Genomic DNA, 19,996 nt, shown 5'->3' with positions numbered 1-19,996 from the left:
GATTGTAAATATATTAACAGCGGCTAGGATTGTATTTGCTAAAAACTGGAAAAATGAGAAAATACCATTGCAGGAAGAAATTATTAAGAAAATATTGGATTGTGCTGAGATGAGTAGATTGACATTTGAAATTAGAGAACAAGAGGATAAACAATTTTATGAAATTTGGGATCTTTTCTATAGATGGTTGGATGATAAAACATAATAAATAGAATATTTAGAATTTTAGATGATAATGAATATATAAAGAGACATTTTTTCTTTTCTATTTGATATTATAATGTTTTTAGGATAGATCTGGTATGATTATACGAATTGCTATTAAATAAACTAAGTAAATTATAGCTATCTCGTAAAGCATGAATGAATAAAATTAGAGTCAAATGATTGTTTAATAGTGATACTAGGGTATATAATTTTTGATTGATAATATGAGTCATTATGTAATGTAACTGTAATTGAGACTACAAAATGGATGCACAAAAAAATTGGTAAACTAACCGACACACTATTTGTATACTTATGGAAAGTTGGATGTTTTTACATTTTGTTTGTTTTGCTTGCTTTAAAAACTAATAAAAATTTTTTCAAAAAAAAAAAAAGAAGTTATCTGGAAGATTTTGTGCCTAATGTTGGACTACAACTCAGTCTCCTGGTTTCTACTATCGCATCTTAACCACTACAATATACTAAAAAAGCTCTCTTTGTTAAGCTTAATCATATTTTTAACTTCTTCCATAACTATCTCAGTCATATAGCGCTAATTATATGAAACATAGCTAAATTTAAAATAAGTATGAATTCTTGATGATGTGCCCAATTTTTGTAGTTTTTTGTGAAATTTTGCTTTCTCTTTATTTTTTCAGGGAACTGAACTCAATGATGATCGGACGCCTTCCAATGCCACAGTGATGACTACCTTCAACATCCTTGTTATTGACATAAATGACAATGCTCCTCAATTCAATAGTTCAGAGTACAGCGTGGCTATTCCTGAATTGGCCCAAGTGGGCTTCGCTCTTCCTCTTTTCATCCAAGTGCAGGATAAAGATGAGGTAAAACATGAACAATTTGGATTAAATCATTCTTTTTGATTGCCTGAATTCTGTTCCTAACATTTTTCCTTCATATTTTACATAATAGAATACAGTAGAACTTCTGGTCATGGATGTTTCTGACCATGACCAAATTGGGTTCCGACCAAAAAATTCACCGAATTTTCTTTTTTCATGGCCAATTTTCCCTTCCATGCCACTTTTTTTGTAAGCACCAAATTTCCAAAATTAGGTTTGGGTCACGACCAAATCAGGTTGCAGCCAAAGTTATGGAACAAATTATGGTTGTGACCAGAGGTTCTATTGTATTTGGATAAGATAATCAATTGGAATAACCTTCCATATTATTTTTTTCTAATTTAAATATATTTATTAAGAATATTGTAAACTTGCCATATCTAATTCAGATTTTACTATGTATTGATTCATTATTTGATTTGTATCTTTAAAATTCTCCAAGTAATTTAGATCTATTTTTTTAAAAAAACCAACACATTGTTTATAGTTGTCATGTATAAAACTCAGCTCTTTTTCATCTGGCAATTTTAATTTCCGTCTACTGCATGCACATTCCTGCATCCTTGATAGTTTGCTGTTAGAATTATAATCAATTATGTCATCCATAATTGCACGGAAGTAACTTTCATGAAACATAAATAATTTGTGTTTAAGTTAGACTTTCATCAAGTAATCATGATATGTGAAAAATGGCTGGAGTACTTTTCAATAACTATATCTTTTTAACCCATGGTTCTGTCTATAAAATGATGATGATAGCATTTATGTTACCTAGCAGGTACAATGGCAGGTTTTTTTGCAATTAAATGCCTTCCTTCTTCCTTCTATTTTAATAAATATAGAGCTTTGTGTTCTGATGGCAATAACATAGAAGGTTTTTCATCAGGAGTCTTCTATTGGATCATATGCATGGACAAAAAACCCTTTTTAAATTCAAATATATCACTAGAAATTAAACATTCTGACTATGTGAAAATGAGTGACAATTATAAAAGGTTTTGAATTTCACATACAACGTTCTTTTATACCTATCTGGATTCATTGCATAACAAGTTAATTTGAATTGAGAAATCACTAGGAAGTTGATGATACTGTATGTGCTTTTCTCCTGTCCAACATTGTACTTTCTTGGAAAACTGACAAAAAAAGAAAGTTTATTTCCTGTGTGATTTTTATCAAGAAGGTCCCTTGAACAAAAAAACTTGAGATGTGCAAAGGTTGAAGGAGATGTGCCGTAAAAGGCCATTAGCACAAAACTAGAAATTTCTTCTGTCTGTTCCTTTGCTAGAGTGACAGCTTTTTAATTCTCCTTCATATCAGAATATCTTGGTCCAGTGAGAATTCACTTCTGTTGGTATCAGAAAAACTTTCAGTTAAAGTGTGTATTAAATTACAGGTTCTCCAAGTTATTTGGCTGAATTGCCTTTTGTTTTTCCATAAATACACTTTCTTTCGCACACACATAAAAACACAACACATCTGTTGACTTCCCAAAATCTTCCTTTCTTGCATGACTGGGCTTCATGCCTTCTGTTGAGATGTGACTAACTATTGGTCTGTAGCGTCTTTCGGTTTTGGTCTGGGTTTGATTCAGCAAAGGCCCTTTGTCTTGGAACAGTACTAAAGTTGTTTTTCCTGCAGTCTAATATTGTGCTGTTGAATTACTCATCCAAATCGACTCATATAGTCATGCTTTATTGTCTGTGCACCATTCAACCATAGAACTACGCCATAATGTGCAACAGCCTTTAAGTTGGGTTTAAAAGCTTGCAGATGTGTTATACTATAATTTCCATAATTCCAAAGCAGTACGTAGGCTAAGGATTTGTTGGATAGCTATCCATTCTATTTGGAAGTTACCAGCCTGGGAGATCTTAATGTGCAACGTTACCTTTAAGGCTGAGATTGGCAGGTAAGAGCTCAATTCCTCTGGGCAAATCTGAGTGATTTACACAAGTTCCTAGTTCCCAAAGCTTTAAACCTACAAATAAAAATAATCACTGACTACCATACCCCAGTTCATGCAAAACATTTAATTGAGAAATGGCATATTTTGCAATTGAGAAAACAGCAGGATTGGACCTAGCCAATTAACCTCCAGAAATTTGGAGTTAGTGATAAATGGACTTAAATATCTTGGGTCTTAGCCATGTCAACTCAACTTCCAAACTGAAACAATTGCTGGGGGAAAAACAAGATATTGCTGGGAAAGCAAGACATTGCTGTGGAAAAAAACTTTGTATGATAAAGTCGTTTACATGAGAAAATAGGGGGAAAAAATCAGCTGAATTTCTAAGATGCTAAATAATCCATGAGTGTATCAATTCCCAATATTTTCATTACAATAATTTAAAGAAATAAAACAAATCTTATGTGTTTATTTACTGTTAGTCACAAGGAGATAATCTGTTGAAATAAGGAATTTATATAGTCTGATTTAACATTTCTATTTTTTAAAAAACAGTTCCTATAAGAACTATGCAGATTCCTAATTTAAAGAATTACTGAGAACACATGGAGATAATTAAAGATATGTAAATCCCTTGATGCTCTGGAATAATATGTTGTTTTCATCAGTATTCATCGGTATTTAGAAAAAAAAAAGTTATCTCCTTCTCTTGTGAATTTATTTTGCTCCTGGAGACTTAATTTAATTTAACTGGATGTCTTAATTAGGAGGGAAACTGGATAATAGATTATGAAATTTTTGTTTTAACTACATTTAGCCACAAGGAAAATAGTGAATACTTCATGAAAAAAGGAGCAATTTAACACGGATGCTCCAGCTGTCAACCACAATAATAGTTTTTCCTTAAGAAAATTCCATCTTTGGTGTTTTATATTGGGAAAGCAATCAGTGTTTTACGTTTCATGTATTTAAAGTCACTGTGACCATATCAGCTGCAAAAGTATTACTTTCTTCCATCTACAGATGATGCCCAAGACCTGCTCTTAAACCTCTAGCCACTTCTGAGTTATTGCATTTGGTGATCACGCCCATTTAGAGATGACTTTTAAAGATAGTTGTAATGCAATTTATTCATTTGTTAGATTTATTCCAGGAGACCAAGGCAACGGGCAGATGATTCTCCTTCATTTTTCTCCCACATTAACCCTATGAAATACTTTGGGCTAAGAGAGAATGGCTGGCCCAAAGCCACCCGCATTTAAAGAGCTAAGGGTGGATTTGAATTTAGGCCAACCCTATGCAACACTTCAATTATTATACCATAAGGCAGGTATCCCCAAACTTGGCAACTTTAAGACTTGTGGACTTCCAACTCCCAGAAGTTTGGAGACCCCTGCTATAAGGGCTCATAGTTGTAAATCTTTGGATTCGATAGTAATCCCTTAAAACTTAGTTATTTCTCATAATAAGAATTTTGATTCTTCAAAGGACCTTTACTTTTATTTTCCCGGGGATCTTCTTTTGTGAGTCAGAAGAGATATTTACTTTGTTATGGAAATTTTTTTTTAGAGAATCTTTCATGGAGTGTTGTATAAACAGGGGTGGGATTCTACCAGTTCACACCTATTCACTAGAACCGATTGTTAACATTCTAAGCAGTTCGGAGAACTGGCTGTTAGAAAAAATTACTGGCCTAATCCTGTAAGGAAGGCAGGAAGGAAACATTCTGGTGTTGCTTACAGAAACAGCCTCTCCGTTAACCCTTATTACATTCTTGGCAGGACTAGACTTCCTGTCTCAGGAACTTCTCTGGAGTTTTTTTCTCCTCCTTTGCTGGTACTTTGCTTGTGTGGAGTGACCATTCAAAGTTATAATGGCACTGAAAAAAGGGACTTATGACCATTTTTCACACTTACGACTGTTGCAGCATCCCCACAGTCATGAGAGGCCGGGTGAGGAGATGTGTGCCTCGATGTGAGTGCTATTGAGTTGGCCACGCCCACCCAGTCACATCACCACCAAGCCACGCCTACCAGCTAAGCCATGCCCACAGAACCAGTTGTTAAAAAAATTGAATCCCATCCTTTGTATAAAGCTCCATATAATTCTGGTTGTCAAGTGATCAACCAGGTTCTTTTGAGCTTTATTAGTTTACCAAATAGATGAAGCATTTCCTGTTTGTAAGCATCAGCAATAGGAAACCATCTATTCACAAGAGTAACCGACATGTAGCTCATTACCCTTTATCAAGGAGATTGTACATGTAGCAGTTTGAAGAACTCGTAGTCTGAAAAAAAATGGCTTTTAACCGGGATAATTTCCTCAGATGAACCCTGTGAAAACAAAACAATATTCTTCCTAAATCAAACCAAAAGCCCATTTACTTCATTTCATATTCAGCAACCACCCAGATTATTCAGTTTTATTTTAGTATTCACCAGCCTGTTCTTCAGCCTGCAAAGATTTCTACAGAAGCTTACATAAAACATAAAAAGTCAATAAGAATAATGCAGCCCAATTTAGAGGGGGCAAGAATTAAATAAGTAATGCATTTATTACTACCATTGATCAAAAATCAAGCAAGGAAAGGAATAGGAAAGAAACAATAACACAAAAATAGACACATTAAAGTTTAATTCAGATACACAGTGATTCTAGACAGTCCTCTAGAGGTACAACTCTAATCTTCCAAAAGATTATTTTGTGACTAATAACCACATCCGGTATCCATGCTGAGGCTGTATCCATGGTATCAATTCCCTTTTAATCCAGTCTTTTGAGCCCAGCGATCTATAAAATCTAAAAGCCAAGATAGGAAAAAATGAAAATTTTAGAAAAAGAGGTTTCTTAGACATCCATTGCCAAAAAGAAAAAGAATCCCCAAGTTTCCTCCCTTTTTTTCTGGCTTCTAACCACCGTAGCAGATGGAGGTCTTCAAAACTTGAAAGTCTGCAATTGTTTTGTAAAATTAAATTTACCTCCAGATTGACACAGCTATTGTTAGTTCTCCCCTGTGAGCGATACATGACATTCCAAACAAGCTGTATTTCTATTGTCTCTGTATAAGACAGATTAGTGGGTTGGTTTGTGTTATATACACAAGTACATTCACAAATTTATTCTGAGGTTCTGAATGTTTGTAATATACCATGATATCTTGAAAAACAGAAATTAACTACAGATCACTAAAGAAGGCTATTGTGTAGAAATTTGAGAAATTTGTGTAGTCAATTTTTGCCTGCATTTTAATACTGTAGTTAATAATGAGAATATTATAGCCATGTCCTTACATTATCTAAACCAGGGGTGTCCAACCTTGGCAACTTTAAGACTTGTGGACTTCAACTCCCAGAATTCCTCAGCCAGCAAAGCTGGCTGAGGAACTCTGGGAGTTGAAGTCCACAAGTCTTAAAATTGCCAAGGTTGGACACCCCTGATCTAAACAATAAAATGAAGTTCTGGATTAACATGGGGCATTTTTACATGCCTTAGCACTTGGCTGATCTTTTCTGGCTTTGAGGTTAAAAAGAAATGGACCAGACTATACTTGGACACGAAGCTACTGCACTATAAGCTAAAATAATGAGTAAAAAAAATATGGAAAAAGGAAGTGGCAACTTTCTTCCAACTATGAGCAAGAAAACCTGAATATACTTTTCCATAAAGTAACTAGGAGCCAAGCTGACTCAAAGGAAAACTTTGGAGGAAAAGAAATGGTTCTTCAAATATTATATGAAGAAATGCAAAGCGACATTTCATTTACTGTAAATGATCGATAGTTAAAGTATAGTAAGATATAACCCCCAATGTCCTCTGCATTTCTTCTGCCTTTAAGCTCGTAGATCAAATTACAAGAGATAATGTCCTCTCATGGAGTCCTTTGAAACAAGAAAACATTTCATTTATAGTTAACTTAAATGTTGTTGTTTTTTACAAATGTTTGTACTGGTAGAAACTGAAGTGTAGTGGAGTCTTTTATTTGTGATTGCAATTTATCAGTGTAATCATGATTGGATGGTCCTCCACTCCTTGGAAATGCAGCTTAAACCAGCTTCTAAACATTTTCTTAAAAAAATCAAAGGACATGTAAAACTGAGACAACTGCCTTGGAAATGGAAGCATGCTGTCAGTGTACCAAACTGTTTCCTAGCAAGGTCATTAAATAGGTATTGGCACTTCTGAAACAGTAACGCTGAAAACAGGGATGACGCTGCTTCCTGAAATGAGCATCTGTGTAGAAAGCCAGGATTAATCTTCTGAGAAGTTGTCCTTGTGAAAAGGGAATAAATTTTATAGTGTTTCTAAAGTAAATTACAGGGAGTAATTAATTTATGGCCATCCATTTAACAACAATCTGGAATTACGACAGCCACAGAATGGATGTTTTATGTCCCACAAAATATTTTCGGTCGTTGCAAAGTGTTACACCATCACCCCTGTGGGTCACGTGAGTCACGATCTGAGTGCTTGGTAGCCAACTGGTTGCCAAGCACCTTGTGGTTATGTCATTGCCATTTGTGGTATTCTCTGATTAACCCAGAAAGTTAATGGAGAAGCCAGCAGGGAAGGTTCTAAGCTGCTGCCACCTTCTGCAAAAATGAGATTTCCTCCACCCCCATACTTGCAAAACCCCTTTTTAGAGTGAAACGTCTGCCTTCAAGAGGAGGGGAACTCCCTTTGAAGGACTGCAGAAATGGAGGTCAGATCTGAACTCTATTCTTATAGCTCTTTGGAGGAGTCCCTTTCTATCCATGGATCGAAATGTGCCAGGGTACTAGGATAGAACAGATGTCTCCAGTCCGGAACAATGCTTTGAGGAAAGACTTGTAAGCAGAGATCCTACATGATAAGGAAGAGAAAGGAACATTTCAAATGCCTTAGCAGGAAACAACAGGGTTGAGTGGGTTGGTTATATATTAAGAGTTCTTCACTGTCAGCTAAAAAATAATCAGTTGACTTAATTGGTGCTAATCAGCCTGCATTAAAACTTGATTGAGGATTTCTGGTGGGTGAAAACCAGCCATTGAGTTCCTGAATGGATAGCAAGTGATAAAAAAAAAACAGCAAAAATATATACACGCTCCCACTTAGCTTCCCAAAAGGCGAAGAAACCCAACAGGCATTCCAGTTTCATTGAAGTAGGTCTTGTGTAGGATTTACTGGGATAGGAAAAACTATTTAAAAACTTGTTTGCATAGGCTAAAAATTATCTTGGGCTTAGACTCAAAGATAATAGATGAATGGTAGTGGCATATTCCTTTTCTATCGTGTTTTATAAGCAAAACAACTTGCTTTCATTCTCTGAAACCTTTTTCCTACCATTTCCCAATCTTAAAAAAAGTATTAATATTTATAGAAGAAAACCGATTGTTTAAAATTAGTAATACATTACAATTAATAATATGAAGAGGGAAGCTTCTATAAACCAAAACTATTGATAAAAAAATGTGCAACCGAGACTACTTGTCCCTGCAGGGTTTTTTTCAGAAGCGGTTTGCTGTTTGCTTCTTTCTAGAGCCGAGGGAGAGTGACTGGCCCAAAGTCCACCCAGCTGGCTTTGTCCTTAGGCTAGATTAGACTCACACTTTCCTGGTTTCTAGCCTGATGCCTTAACCACTGTATCAAACTGGCTTTATGAAGCATAACTTACTGCATACATAAAATAAGCATCAGTTTTAAACATAGCATTAAATCTTGACCATGCACAATAATACTGATCAGTCTTTCACATTATGTTGATATAGCACCAGTTCATCAACAGAGAGAGCAAACATATATCTTTCCTCTCTAAGATTATGAATTTAGCGTTTGGACTATGCCTGAATTCACTCAGTTTCTTGAACTTCAACCCGTCATTTTCACAAGGAAAGTCAGCAGTTGAGCCCGCCAGGGACTAGTCTCTTTTCAGCCATGAAAGCTCCCTGAGTGGTTTTGGGCATTTCAGCCCAGTCTGTCTTACAGGATTTTTGCTATTGCTGTTGTTGTTGGATAATATTTATTTATTGATTTGATTTGATTTGTCAAATACTTACAATATAATAGAAATAAGAATAAACATAGGTATAAATACATGAAATAGGTACGAATAATTGGGGACAATAGGACAGGGACGGTAGGCACGATTGTGTGCTTATGCACACCCCTTACAGACCTCTTAGGAATGGTGTAAGGTCAATAGTAGATAGTTTGAGGGTAAAGGAATGGGGGTTTGAGCAGGGGACAACAGAATCAGCGAGTTCCAGACATTGACCACTCTGTTGCTGAAATCGGACTTTGCGCAATCAAGTTTGGAGTGGTTTACATTAAGTTTATATCTGTTGTGTGCTCATGTGTTGTTGTGGTTAAAGCTGAAATAGTCATTAACTGGTAATACATTATAACAGATAATTTTATGTACTATGCTTAAGTCTTAGCCGGAGTAGTTCAAGGTTGTCTGAGCCTAGAATCTCAAGTCTGGTAGCATAGGGTATCTTGTTGCGAACAGAGGACTGTGGTACTCTTCTGGTAAAATACTTCTGGACTCGCTCAATTGTATTAATGTCCGATAAACAGTGATATATGAAGGGAGATCCCCATGAAGCCGTCATGGCCTCTTGGAAGAAAGGTGAGACATAAATCTAACCAAACAATATATAAATGAATAAAATGTTACAAAAAATAAATAAAATCCCCATCATAGTAAGATAATAATATTTGAATAATTAAATGCTAGGAGGTTTAACCAATGGGGAAGCCAGATTCACTTAACAAACATGTTACTAACTTAAAAACTGCAGTCATTCACGTAACAACTGTGGCAAGAAAGGTCATAAAATGAGGCAAAAAACTCACTTAACCAATGTCTCAGCAACAGAAATTTTGGGCTCAGTTGTGGTCATAAGTCAAGGACTACCTGTAGTTTTAGGTCAAGGCAGGCACCAGGTATGATCAGTGACGATGTTGTGGGGGAGTCAAGTGTGCCTTTACAAGTGCAACTACATTTACACCACCTTTTTTCCCCAAAGGAACAGTGACATCTTCCATAAAATCTTGAATTACTGTTTCTGTCGCCTTTGATCACTAGCTATGCTGGCTGTGTCTCATCAGGTTTGGAACACACAACATCTGATGGCCACAAGTTGCCAATCCTTGGGCTATGGAGAATATAAATGGAGCAATTTTACTGCAACCTGATGAAGCCACCATGAGGTAGATTAGGCTGGAAAATGGTGTCTTGCTTCAGGGCACCCAATGAGTGTCATCATGGCTCAGCATGGATTTGAGCTGAATGCCGTACCCTACAGTGGTTTGATTCAATTTCATAATCATACAATACTTCCATGGGGATGATGTGACCCAGGTACCTCCTTTAGGGAAGGAAATTTGATAGTCTGATTGCTTAAAAGAGCTTGAAAGCTTTTTCTTCCCAACTCGCAACTTGAATGAAGTCAGCTCTAGCATTGCAACCACTAATCTGGGTGACATCAAGAGAGCAGTCAGAAATCCAGCCTTGAAATCCAGTGTACAGATCTGCCTACAGAATATGTTATCAATGAGTTTAATCAATCATCAATGAAATATATTAACTGATGTGTAAAATGTGTGTGCTTATATGCATACCTATGTAAACACACATCACACAACTATTCAGAAGTGCATGATGTGATATTTTTCTTTAATCCATAGACACAGTAATGTAAAAGCATGACATGGGTCATGATAATAAAGAATAAAAGACGGCCCTCTCCAGTGTTCTTTCCCCAAAGTGGGAGCTGTCGATCGGAATGAATTAGATTTCACAGACGGATTTGCAGTACATGGAATTAAACAGCAAATTATCCTTAAAGAGGGAGAATCAATCATTTGGAGCAGAGATAAGCTGAAGGCGAGTCAGCCTCGGATTGATCCTGTCTGGGAATGCGTGGATGGAATTCAGCAGAGAGCCTGGGGCCAGTAGAAGAGAAACGAGGAATACATGAGCTCAAGACAGAATGTTCACTTTGGAAAAAAAGCAAAAATGTGAACCAAATGAAAGCGAATTGCTTGGGCTCTACATGCCCTTAAATTGCACGTGTGCGTTTCAGAAGGGAAGATGTGCTTATTCAGCTTAGCTTTGAAACTGGGGCAGCTGTAGCTTTCACTCAGCCAATGCTCACGCCTATGTTCAGAAACTTGACTAAAGGCTACACAGCCAATCACATTCTTCCCCAGGTAGTCATTAAAGAGGATGGCCACGCTATTTTTCCCAACTCCAGTCTCTCAAAAGCAGTTTGAAAGCAGTCTTCTGCCTTAGTGTGTTCTTGAGTTTAAAGTGTACAGGTAGGTTTGTGTTGGTTGCAAATCCTCCTGAGCTTTTCGTATGGAATGACAACGTAGGGAAAGATGACATTGCACTGAGCCAGAAATAAATCAGTGTAGCATTCAGATGTAGATTTTGGGTTGAAGTTGATTTCCAACAGAGTCCTCAAAAGCTCAACGTTTGACTTTCATGGACTGATGGAGATCAACTCATTTATTTCAATAAGGGGCAGATGTTCGCAATAATTCTTTGATACTTATAAACCCACATTTGCACAGTTAGGTTTGCACTTGGGTTTAAGCCATGATTTCATTAACTATATTTTCTAAAACAAACAATAATAGATTGGTTATAAGTCATTATAAATCCCCATTGACCAGTGGTAAAACTATGCCATGGCTTCCTATGATATGTAATCCAATTCCTCACAAAAGCTGTTTTGAAATGAAGTATGGAATTCATTCGGAAGCATCTTTCATATAGTGACAAAATGTTTATGCTCTCCAAATATATATCAGTGCTGATCCAGAGTCTTACCCAAGTACCAGGAACTGAGCCAGTCCCATAGATTAACAGCATTGTTTGTACTATTTTACCCCCATTTCAATTTTCTACCTTCCTTCTTTCCTTCCTTCTTTCCCAAATCACTTTCCAAAATATTACATGATGGTTTGATAATTCAAAAGATAATTCAAGCCAGCAAAGTCTTGATGTAAAGGACTACTATGTAAAATCATAATTTTCACAAAAGCTATGAAATGCCTAGAAAACAGTTCTGTAAAGGGAAAAGCTGTGGCTAAACTTTTAATTTTATATTTGATGGAATCAGAATAAGACCGACACAGTCTGCAGCTTTAACTGATCAGGATTCTCATGGTCATCCTGAGATATTTCACACATAGGTGATGAACATTGCATAGCCAGAGGAACAGAGATCTGAAATTATCTACAATTCATGGTAGGAACCCTTATATTAGGAAGACATTCATCTTACCACAAGCCACTTGTATGCGTTTGTGACAGACATTGAGTACTTACTCTTTGAGAAGCTTCTCTTTTCTTCATTATGAACCAGAAAGAGACCTTCTTTAAGTTAATCACGGCTTCTTTGTTATTGAACAAATTGTGAGAAAATCACTAGTCAATCATCTGAGTCTAAAATGCTGCTTTTTATAATGAAGTGCACTAAAATCATCCGCTAATCTGTTCTTTGTTAGTTTGCAGTCTATTTTTTTTTAAAGAACAAGGATGACTAAGAAAGAAAAAAATAGGGTTTAGGTGTAGTTGTTGTTTTCTCTCAAGTATGCTGTCCATCTTCATTCTTGATTTGCCTTAAAGAAAAAAATGGAATCTTAAAGTGAAAGAACATGTGGATTGTCTGATTTTTTTAAAAAAAGAATCAAAGTTATAGTAAAAAAGATTCTTGCATCTAATATTTCTTAATAGTCCATTTATGAGGATACACTTGCATTTCTGTAATTATGTATTGGAGTCAGGATAAACGTAGTGAGTAGACTGAGAGTATCTGTGCACTCATTTTGACCATTCTTCTTTCCTCGCTGAATAAACATGAAACCCAATGAGTCTTTCCAAAGATAAAGTTTCCTACAAGCTGAGCTCTGATTATGGAATTCTGTAGAGCGACTTCCCATTATTGTCCTTCCTGTCTTGTCTATATACAAAGGAAGAAGGTGCACACGTGTTCCCTCAAATGGCAGATCCCTTTATCAGTCTATTTTTCTTCCACAGGGTAATTACCTGCGCTAGAGTTGTTGTTTTTTACTATCCACAAGTACAATCAGGAGTGTGATGGGGATGGGGATTGTAAAAATATGTCCATTAAGGAAAAATGTGGGGAACTCCACCTGTTTTTCTACAAAAGATTATTATCCATAGTCAGCAATATATGGAACCCAATATTTGTAATATTTGAAGAAGGGAACTCAGTTCCTTTCTAAGTAGCATACTATCTATATTGCCTATGCTTTCTTGTTGAATTTTCTTGAAAAAACAAGCAACCCACAAACAATACTGCATCTGGTTTAGCTCTGGATCTGTAGCATTCTACAGTGAATCTTGGTTTCACACAAACACAAATCTAGGTAAATGAATGACTGATAAAAACCAAATCAATGTAAACATATTAATCTTTTCTATCTTGTTGAAAAGCATAACATTAAAAGCTTAGATTGACCCAATTGATTGTGGGCTGTGGAGGTCAGTAACTAGCCATGGTGCATTGATTGTGATTTGGTAAGAAGAATAAATGGTAATGATCATGAATAAAAGAGAAGGGAGGGAGAGAGGGAGAGAGAGAGGAAGAGAGGGAGAGAAAAGAGAAGGAGATATTGACTTCCAATCTCCTTTTCAACAGATATTAACAAACCCATTATCTCCCCTCTCTTAAATATTCTAAAAATCCATTCAGCCCCTTATCAAATTCTCATCTTCTCAATCATTAAATCCATAAATCATTATTTCATTTTTTTTTCTTCTTTTAGCAAAAAGTCCATAAAAGATTTCCAGTCCGGTAGTTTTTTGATGCAATTCAAGGTACCCTCCCTCCTGATACCTGGATGGCCCCGATTCTATTGGCCTTACAGAAAACCATTAATAACTTATACACTCATTATGAGTTCAAATCCCCCAGGACTAGATGAATCCCAGTGTTCTGAAGGAGCTGGCAGACATGATCTCAGAACCATTGAATCGTATCTTTCAAAGATCCTGGAGCACTGGGAAACTCCTAGAGGATTGGAAAAGAGATGATATGGTTCCCATCTTCAAAAAAGGGTACAAATGGATCCTGGAAACTACAGACCAATCAGCCTAACATCAATACCTGGGAAAATCCTGGAAAAAATAATCAAGTAATGGATCTGTGAACACCTACAAACAAGCAAAGCTATTGTAGAAGCCAACATGGGTTTGTCAAAACCAGATCATGCCATACAAACCTTATTGCATTCGTAGACAAACTGACTAAATTAGTGGACCAGGGAAATGTTGTGGCCATCCTATATTTATACTTCAGTAAAGCCTTTGACAGCCTATGCACACGAACCTTCCCAACTAATGGTTAGTAATTCTTGGACTTAGATAAGAATCGCGGAATTCAAAGGTTGCACTTAGTACACTTATAGCCACGCAGGGATTCTAGACTGATCCCTTTCTGGACTCCATCTCCAGGTTCTGCCACTCCTTCTCTTGCAGAGTCATAGAAGAGAGAAAAAAAAGGAAAGTAGCAGAAGAAATTAGAACAAAAGGATTTGACAAGTTGATGAAAATAAAGTATTCCGGAAATGTATAGAAAGGCATAAGTAAGGAACCTCCCACAGGGGGAATGAAATCAACAATAAAAATGATGAAATGATTTCAGTGAGAGAATGGAAGGACTGAAACATGCTATAAATGTTTGTGTCTAAGAAAAAAATGATTTAAAGGAAGTCGTAAATGCTATGAGAATGCTGAAAAATTATAAGGATGCAGGTGTAGATGGTATAACTGGAAAACATTAAAATATGGATATGTTGTAAGAGTTGGTTCTGTGCCCAACAGTTGGAAGAATGCCGTTACTTTCTCCTCTTCCAAAGGGAAGGAATCAAGAGTGGATGTAAAAATTAAAAGAGCATGAATTAGTTAAGCATTCCTTTCTGATTGAAATGTACAAGAACTGACAGTGAACAAAATTTAGGAGAGGCAGTGAAGCATTCTGCTATTCAGGGAGTGCACAGGCCAGATGAATGTAGGAATATCAGAGAGAATATTTTTATTCATTGATTTAGAGCAGGGGTGTCCAACCTTGGCAACTTTAAGACTTGTGGACTTCAACTCCCAGAATTCCTCAGCCAGCTTTTCTGGGAGTTGAAGTCCACAAGTCTTAAAGTTGCCAAGGTTGGACACCCTGATTTAGAGGAAGGATTTGATAAAGTAATAGGAATTATGGAAAATTCTGTTTGGATGTAGTTAGTTGTTAAATGCAGAAACAGCATTAGAGAAATAAACTGATTATAAGAGTAAATAGAAGGTCTGGTTTAACATGGAAGGTATAGTGAGTGGTTCAACACTATATAATATCTGCTTGGTTGTTAAATGAATTTATGGGCAGATGTACAAAAACTGCTCATGGTGACATTAAAGAAATGTTGGTTATAATGTAAATGTGTGTGCATTTTGAAAGGCAAATTATACAATACCATTTGAAAATGATTTCATATGAGCTCATATGATTTGGAATAGTAGTACCGGTTCTTGCTTAATGACTATTTAGCAACCGTTCCAAGTTATGACGTTGTTGAAGAAAGTAAGTTATGATTGATCCTCACAGTTAGATCTGTTGCAGTGTCTACACAGACATGTGATTGTGATTTGGGTGTTTGGCAGCTGTCATGAATGTATGATGATTGCAGCATCCCATGGTCACATGATCACCATTTGCGACCTTCCCAGTTGGTTTTCACCAAACAAAGTCAAAGAGGTCATAAAATTGACTTGTGGTCAAATGATGTTTTGCTTAATGACTGTGCCACTTAAAAGTGAATTTTCCTGTCCCCATTGTTATAAATTGAGGGTTAGCTGTAAATGTAGTGCAGATTTATGTTGTAATGAGGCTGTGAATTTGAAAATGAATGTACCAAAAACCAAAAGAATTGTATTTGATAGAGAAAATGGAATATATTCTTGCAAGCAATACATAACTAGCAAAAGCTAATGCAAGCAGAGGAATTTGTATATTTTTTCTCTAGAACATCAATAGCACTTAGATTTATATATTGCTTCACAGTGCTTTATAGCCCTCTCTAAGAGGTTTGCAGAGTCAGCATATGGCCCCCAACATTTTACTGACCTCAGAAGGATGGAAGGCTGAGCCAATCTTGAACCTGGTGAGATTCGAACTGCCAAATTGCAGTCAGCTGGCAGTCAGCAGAAGTAGCCTACAGTACTGTGCTCTAACCTCTGTACCACCGTAGAATGATGGTTAATGATTTTTAAAAATGGGGGGAAATTATTATATGAAAATGTTGATATCAGAATGATGTAGGTGATCTCTTCAAAGGAATGCAAGGGTGTTCATATGGTGTGGTCAGAAATCAATGGCTGCAGTAGAGAGATCAAAGCTTTACCTATTTATTATGGTCAACATCTTGACTTTTTGATCAACTTTGCAGAAACCCGTGAAGAAATGAGTGTTTGTTAAAAAAAAACCTGTAATAATTTTGCATTGAATAAGAGTGAGTTTCTGCCCATTTGGCTTTAGGAATTGGGTAGGTCGGGAAAAACATGAAGATAAGTTGAATGTAGTAAAAATGAGACACTTGACTATCGTGTTTGGTAAAACAAGGAGAAATAGAGTCAAAAATGAATAGATCAGGGGTGTTAAACTTGCGTCATCATGGCGGTGTCACATGACGTATCAGGACTTTTTCCCCCTTCACTAAATGAGGTGGGGATGCGACCAGCATGTGACACATCCGTCCCACAGGCCATGAGTTTGACACCCCTACAACAGATGATGAATAAAGATGGATTGAATATAGAAATAAATGACTACTAGGTGAACCACCTAATCTCCTAATTCTGAACACCTAATTCCCACAGCACTGTCTTATGTCTAAAGTTATTTACCCATGTAGTAGGGCTTTATTAGTATTATCCTACTAATCTTTCCCTTTGACTTCTACTGTTGGAATCTTATTTGATTATATTACTTTGTTGTTTGCATCTACACTGAGAGTTTATCCACAGGAGGCAAATTCCTTATGTGTCCAATCCCACTTGGCCAATAAAGAATATTCTACAATGACCAGACCAGGGAGTTAGTATAAACGAATAAGAACTGAATTGCAGTCAAAATATTTGAACTACAAGTGAATGGGTCAAGGAGCTGTTGGAAGTGGAATTTCAGAAGGGAAAGATGAGAAGCCTGAAATTAAAAAAGTAAATATGAAGCTCTGTGTAGCTACAATGGAAGGGGCATGGTTTGCAGATATAGAAAGGCATGAAATGGTGTAGCAAGTCTGGTGTAAACTAGTTTTAAGATGTATCTCCTTTTCTTATATCATCAATTTCTTTAGCTTAGTATTTCTTTCTCTTTTTTTCTGTACTTTGCATAAGGTTGCTTACCCGGTAAGGGAACGGTGTAGTAGAAATGTACATATATGTATGTAATTTAGAAAATCTTCCAGAATTTACCTCTCTTTTCCTGCAGAGCCAATATGTACCAAGTGGAGATGGTTATGATCTAGGATAAGCCAAACCCCTTCTGCTGGGCAGCTGATAACAATTTTAATATTTATATTTGCTCTCAGACATCTCCAGGGGATCAAAGACTTCAGTAAACTATGAGCAAAGAAAGCAGCATGCAGGCAGAAACAACAAAAATCACGAAATAATTAAAAAAATAAGGAAGGAAAAAAATGTACTCTCTCTCTCTCCCAACGGGCAGATGAATTCCAGTTCTTGAGATTTCACATAGGGAAGCTGAGCCACTGAAGGAGCTAGCAATTAAGGATGGCAAATATCAACGGGCTGATTTGTTTTCCCAGCTGGAAAGGAATTAAATAAACCCACTCTTTTCTACGTATCCTGGGGGCTTCTTTGGATGTTCAACATTATTCTGTCTTTCCAACAAAGCCACTCTTTCCGAGGACCCAGAAAATCCATAGCAGCTTATCACGATGAAAAGATTCTGTTTCCATCAGAATGATAGAACAGGATTCCACAGATACATTCCAGAAGAAAAATGTTTTGGTGACTTTCTGAAGATAGGTCCGTTCTAAAGCCAAAAAATATAACACAATCCTTGGTTGTGTGAACAAGGGCATAGAATTAAACTCCCATGAAGTATTGCTACCACTATATAAATCTTTAGTAAGGCCACACCTGGAATACTGTAACCAGCTTTGGTCATCACAAGTTGCAGAGGAGAGCAACTGGAAAAAATTGCAGAGAAGAGCAACTAAGATGATTAAAGGCCTGAAGACTGAACATATGAAGAACGGTTGCAAGAATTGGGTATGGCTAGTTGAGTGAAAAGAAGGACTAGGGGTTCAGTATTTGAGGGGTTGCTACAAAGAAGAAGGGGTTAACTTATTTTCCAAAGCACCAGATGGCAAGATACAATGGATGGAAACTAACCAAGGAGAGAAGCAAACGGAGTTAAGGAGAAATTTCCTAAAAGTGAGAACAATTAACCAGTGGGCAGCTTGCTTTCAGAAGTTGTGGGTGCTCCATCACTGGAGTTTTTTTAAGAAGAGACTGGACAGCCACTTGTCTGAAATGGTATAGAGCCTCCTATTTGAGCAGAGGGGTGGACTAGAAGACCTCCAAAATCCCTTCCAGCTCTATTTGGATTATTTTTAAAGGCTATACATAAATCCAGCTCTAAGAAAGCTTGCACCACAGGAACAGAAAGGGCAAAATGGTACAAACCTCATAAGATACTCACACTGAACGTCGTTAAGTACAAACTCTGGAATATGCTGCCCTAAAACATAAGTCACATTTTGTATCCACTTTATACCAGAAATCCTATGAAGCCATTCAAAAGGTTCACTAATAACGTTTTACTACATAATTACTAGGAGTTCCTAATAAATCTCCAAGCACAAAACTAGTATAATCACTCAAAACTTTGACTTCTAAGAAGTGATATTTTTTTAATTCATATAATATTTATAATATTTACAGACCCCTCACATCCCGGACATAAACTGTTTCAACTCCTTCCCTCAGAAAGACACTATAGAGCACTGAACACCAGAACAACTAGACACAAGGACCGTTTTTTCCCCAACGCCATCACTCTGCTAAACAAATAATTCCCACAACACTGTCCAACTATTTACTAATTCTGCACTACTATTACTACTAATTTTCTCATTACTCCTTATCACCCATCCCCTCCCACTTGTGACTGTATGACTGTAACTTTGTCACTTGCATCCTTACAATCTATATTGACTGTTTCCTAGTATGACTGGATTGTTTATTGTACCCTATGACTATCATTGTTGTACCTTATGATTCTTGATTCTTGACAAATGTATCTTTTCCTTTACGTACACTGAGAGTATTTGCACCAAGACAAATTCCTTGTGTGTCCAATCACACTTGGCCAATAAAGAATTCTATTGTATATACTCTTTAGCAAGGGGAGAGCAATATTTAGATATATTCTCCAAATTTATTTCAGTACATTTCTTCCTGATCAATGTCTTGAGTATAGGTGGATTTATGGTTCTGGTTGTTCTCTAGGCATCATTGTGGCTTGACAAATGTTAAGTAGTCTGGATCCCACTTAATTTTTTAAAGATTTCTTTGTGTTTTTATTTGAGTTTACAGACAAATACTGTATATCTACTGATTCGAGTCGTGACCAGAATTCACTGCATTAATGCTAATTGATCTCAACTAGAGACTGCATAGAGTTGCATAAGTGAAGCACGATATATATGCTTAATGTTAATCTTGAAGTAGATTCATTATGGAGAATGACATTCAGAAACACTTTAGAAAGCACCACCTGTCAAACATTGGCAGCATCACCTGGATCATGTTTTTGACCTGGACTTTGAAGAATTGTATCAGGGAACATTCTCTTTCATTCCACACCTGGGCACCAGCAAATTCACAGAAAAGCTGGAAACACATTTTTTTTCCCCCAGCACATCTCATATCTGAATTCATCATTGCTGGGTTCTTAGCGTTCTCTGAGCTTGCTTCTCTTCCAGTATG

The 19,996-nt window shown here is 36.6% G+C and overlaps 1 protein-coding gene across 1 annotated transcript in view; it reads left to right on the top strand.

The window, feature by feature from the left end:
• The window catches only part of CDH23 (cadherin related 23), a 537,909-nt gene that overhangs the window by 247,435 nt on the left and 270,478 nt on the right, over positions 1-19,996 (top strand). The window contains exon 11 of the mRNA XM_087932328.1: positions 867-1,055. Coding sequence (XP_087788454.1) covers positions 867-1,055 — 189 coding nt within the window. The remainder of the gene's footprint in view (positions 1-866; positions 1,056-19,996) is intronic.

This window comes from Pseudonaja textilis, chromosome 4, assembly GCF_049901715.1.
Source record: "Pseudonaja textilis isolate UNSWEBS1 chromosome 4, rPseTex1.2, whole genome shotgun sequence".
In the NCBI taxonomy this organism is placed as follows: Eukaryota; Metazoa; Chordata; class Lepidosauria; order Squamata; family Elapidae; genus Pseudonaja; species Pseudonaja textilis.
Note: the sequence above shows the minus strand (reverse complement) of the source record. Positions and strands in the feature narration are given on the sequence as shown.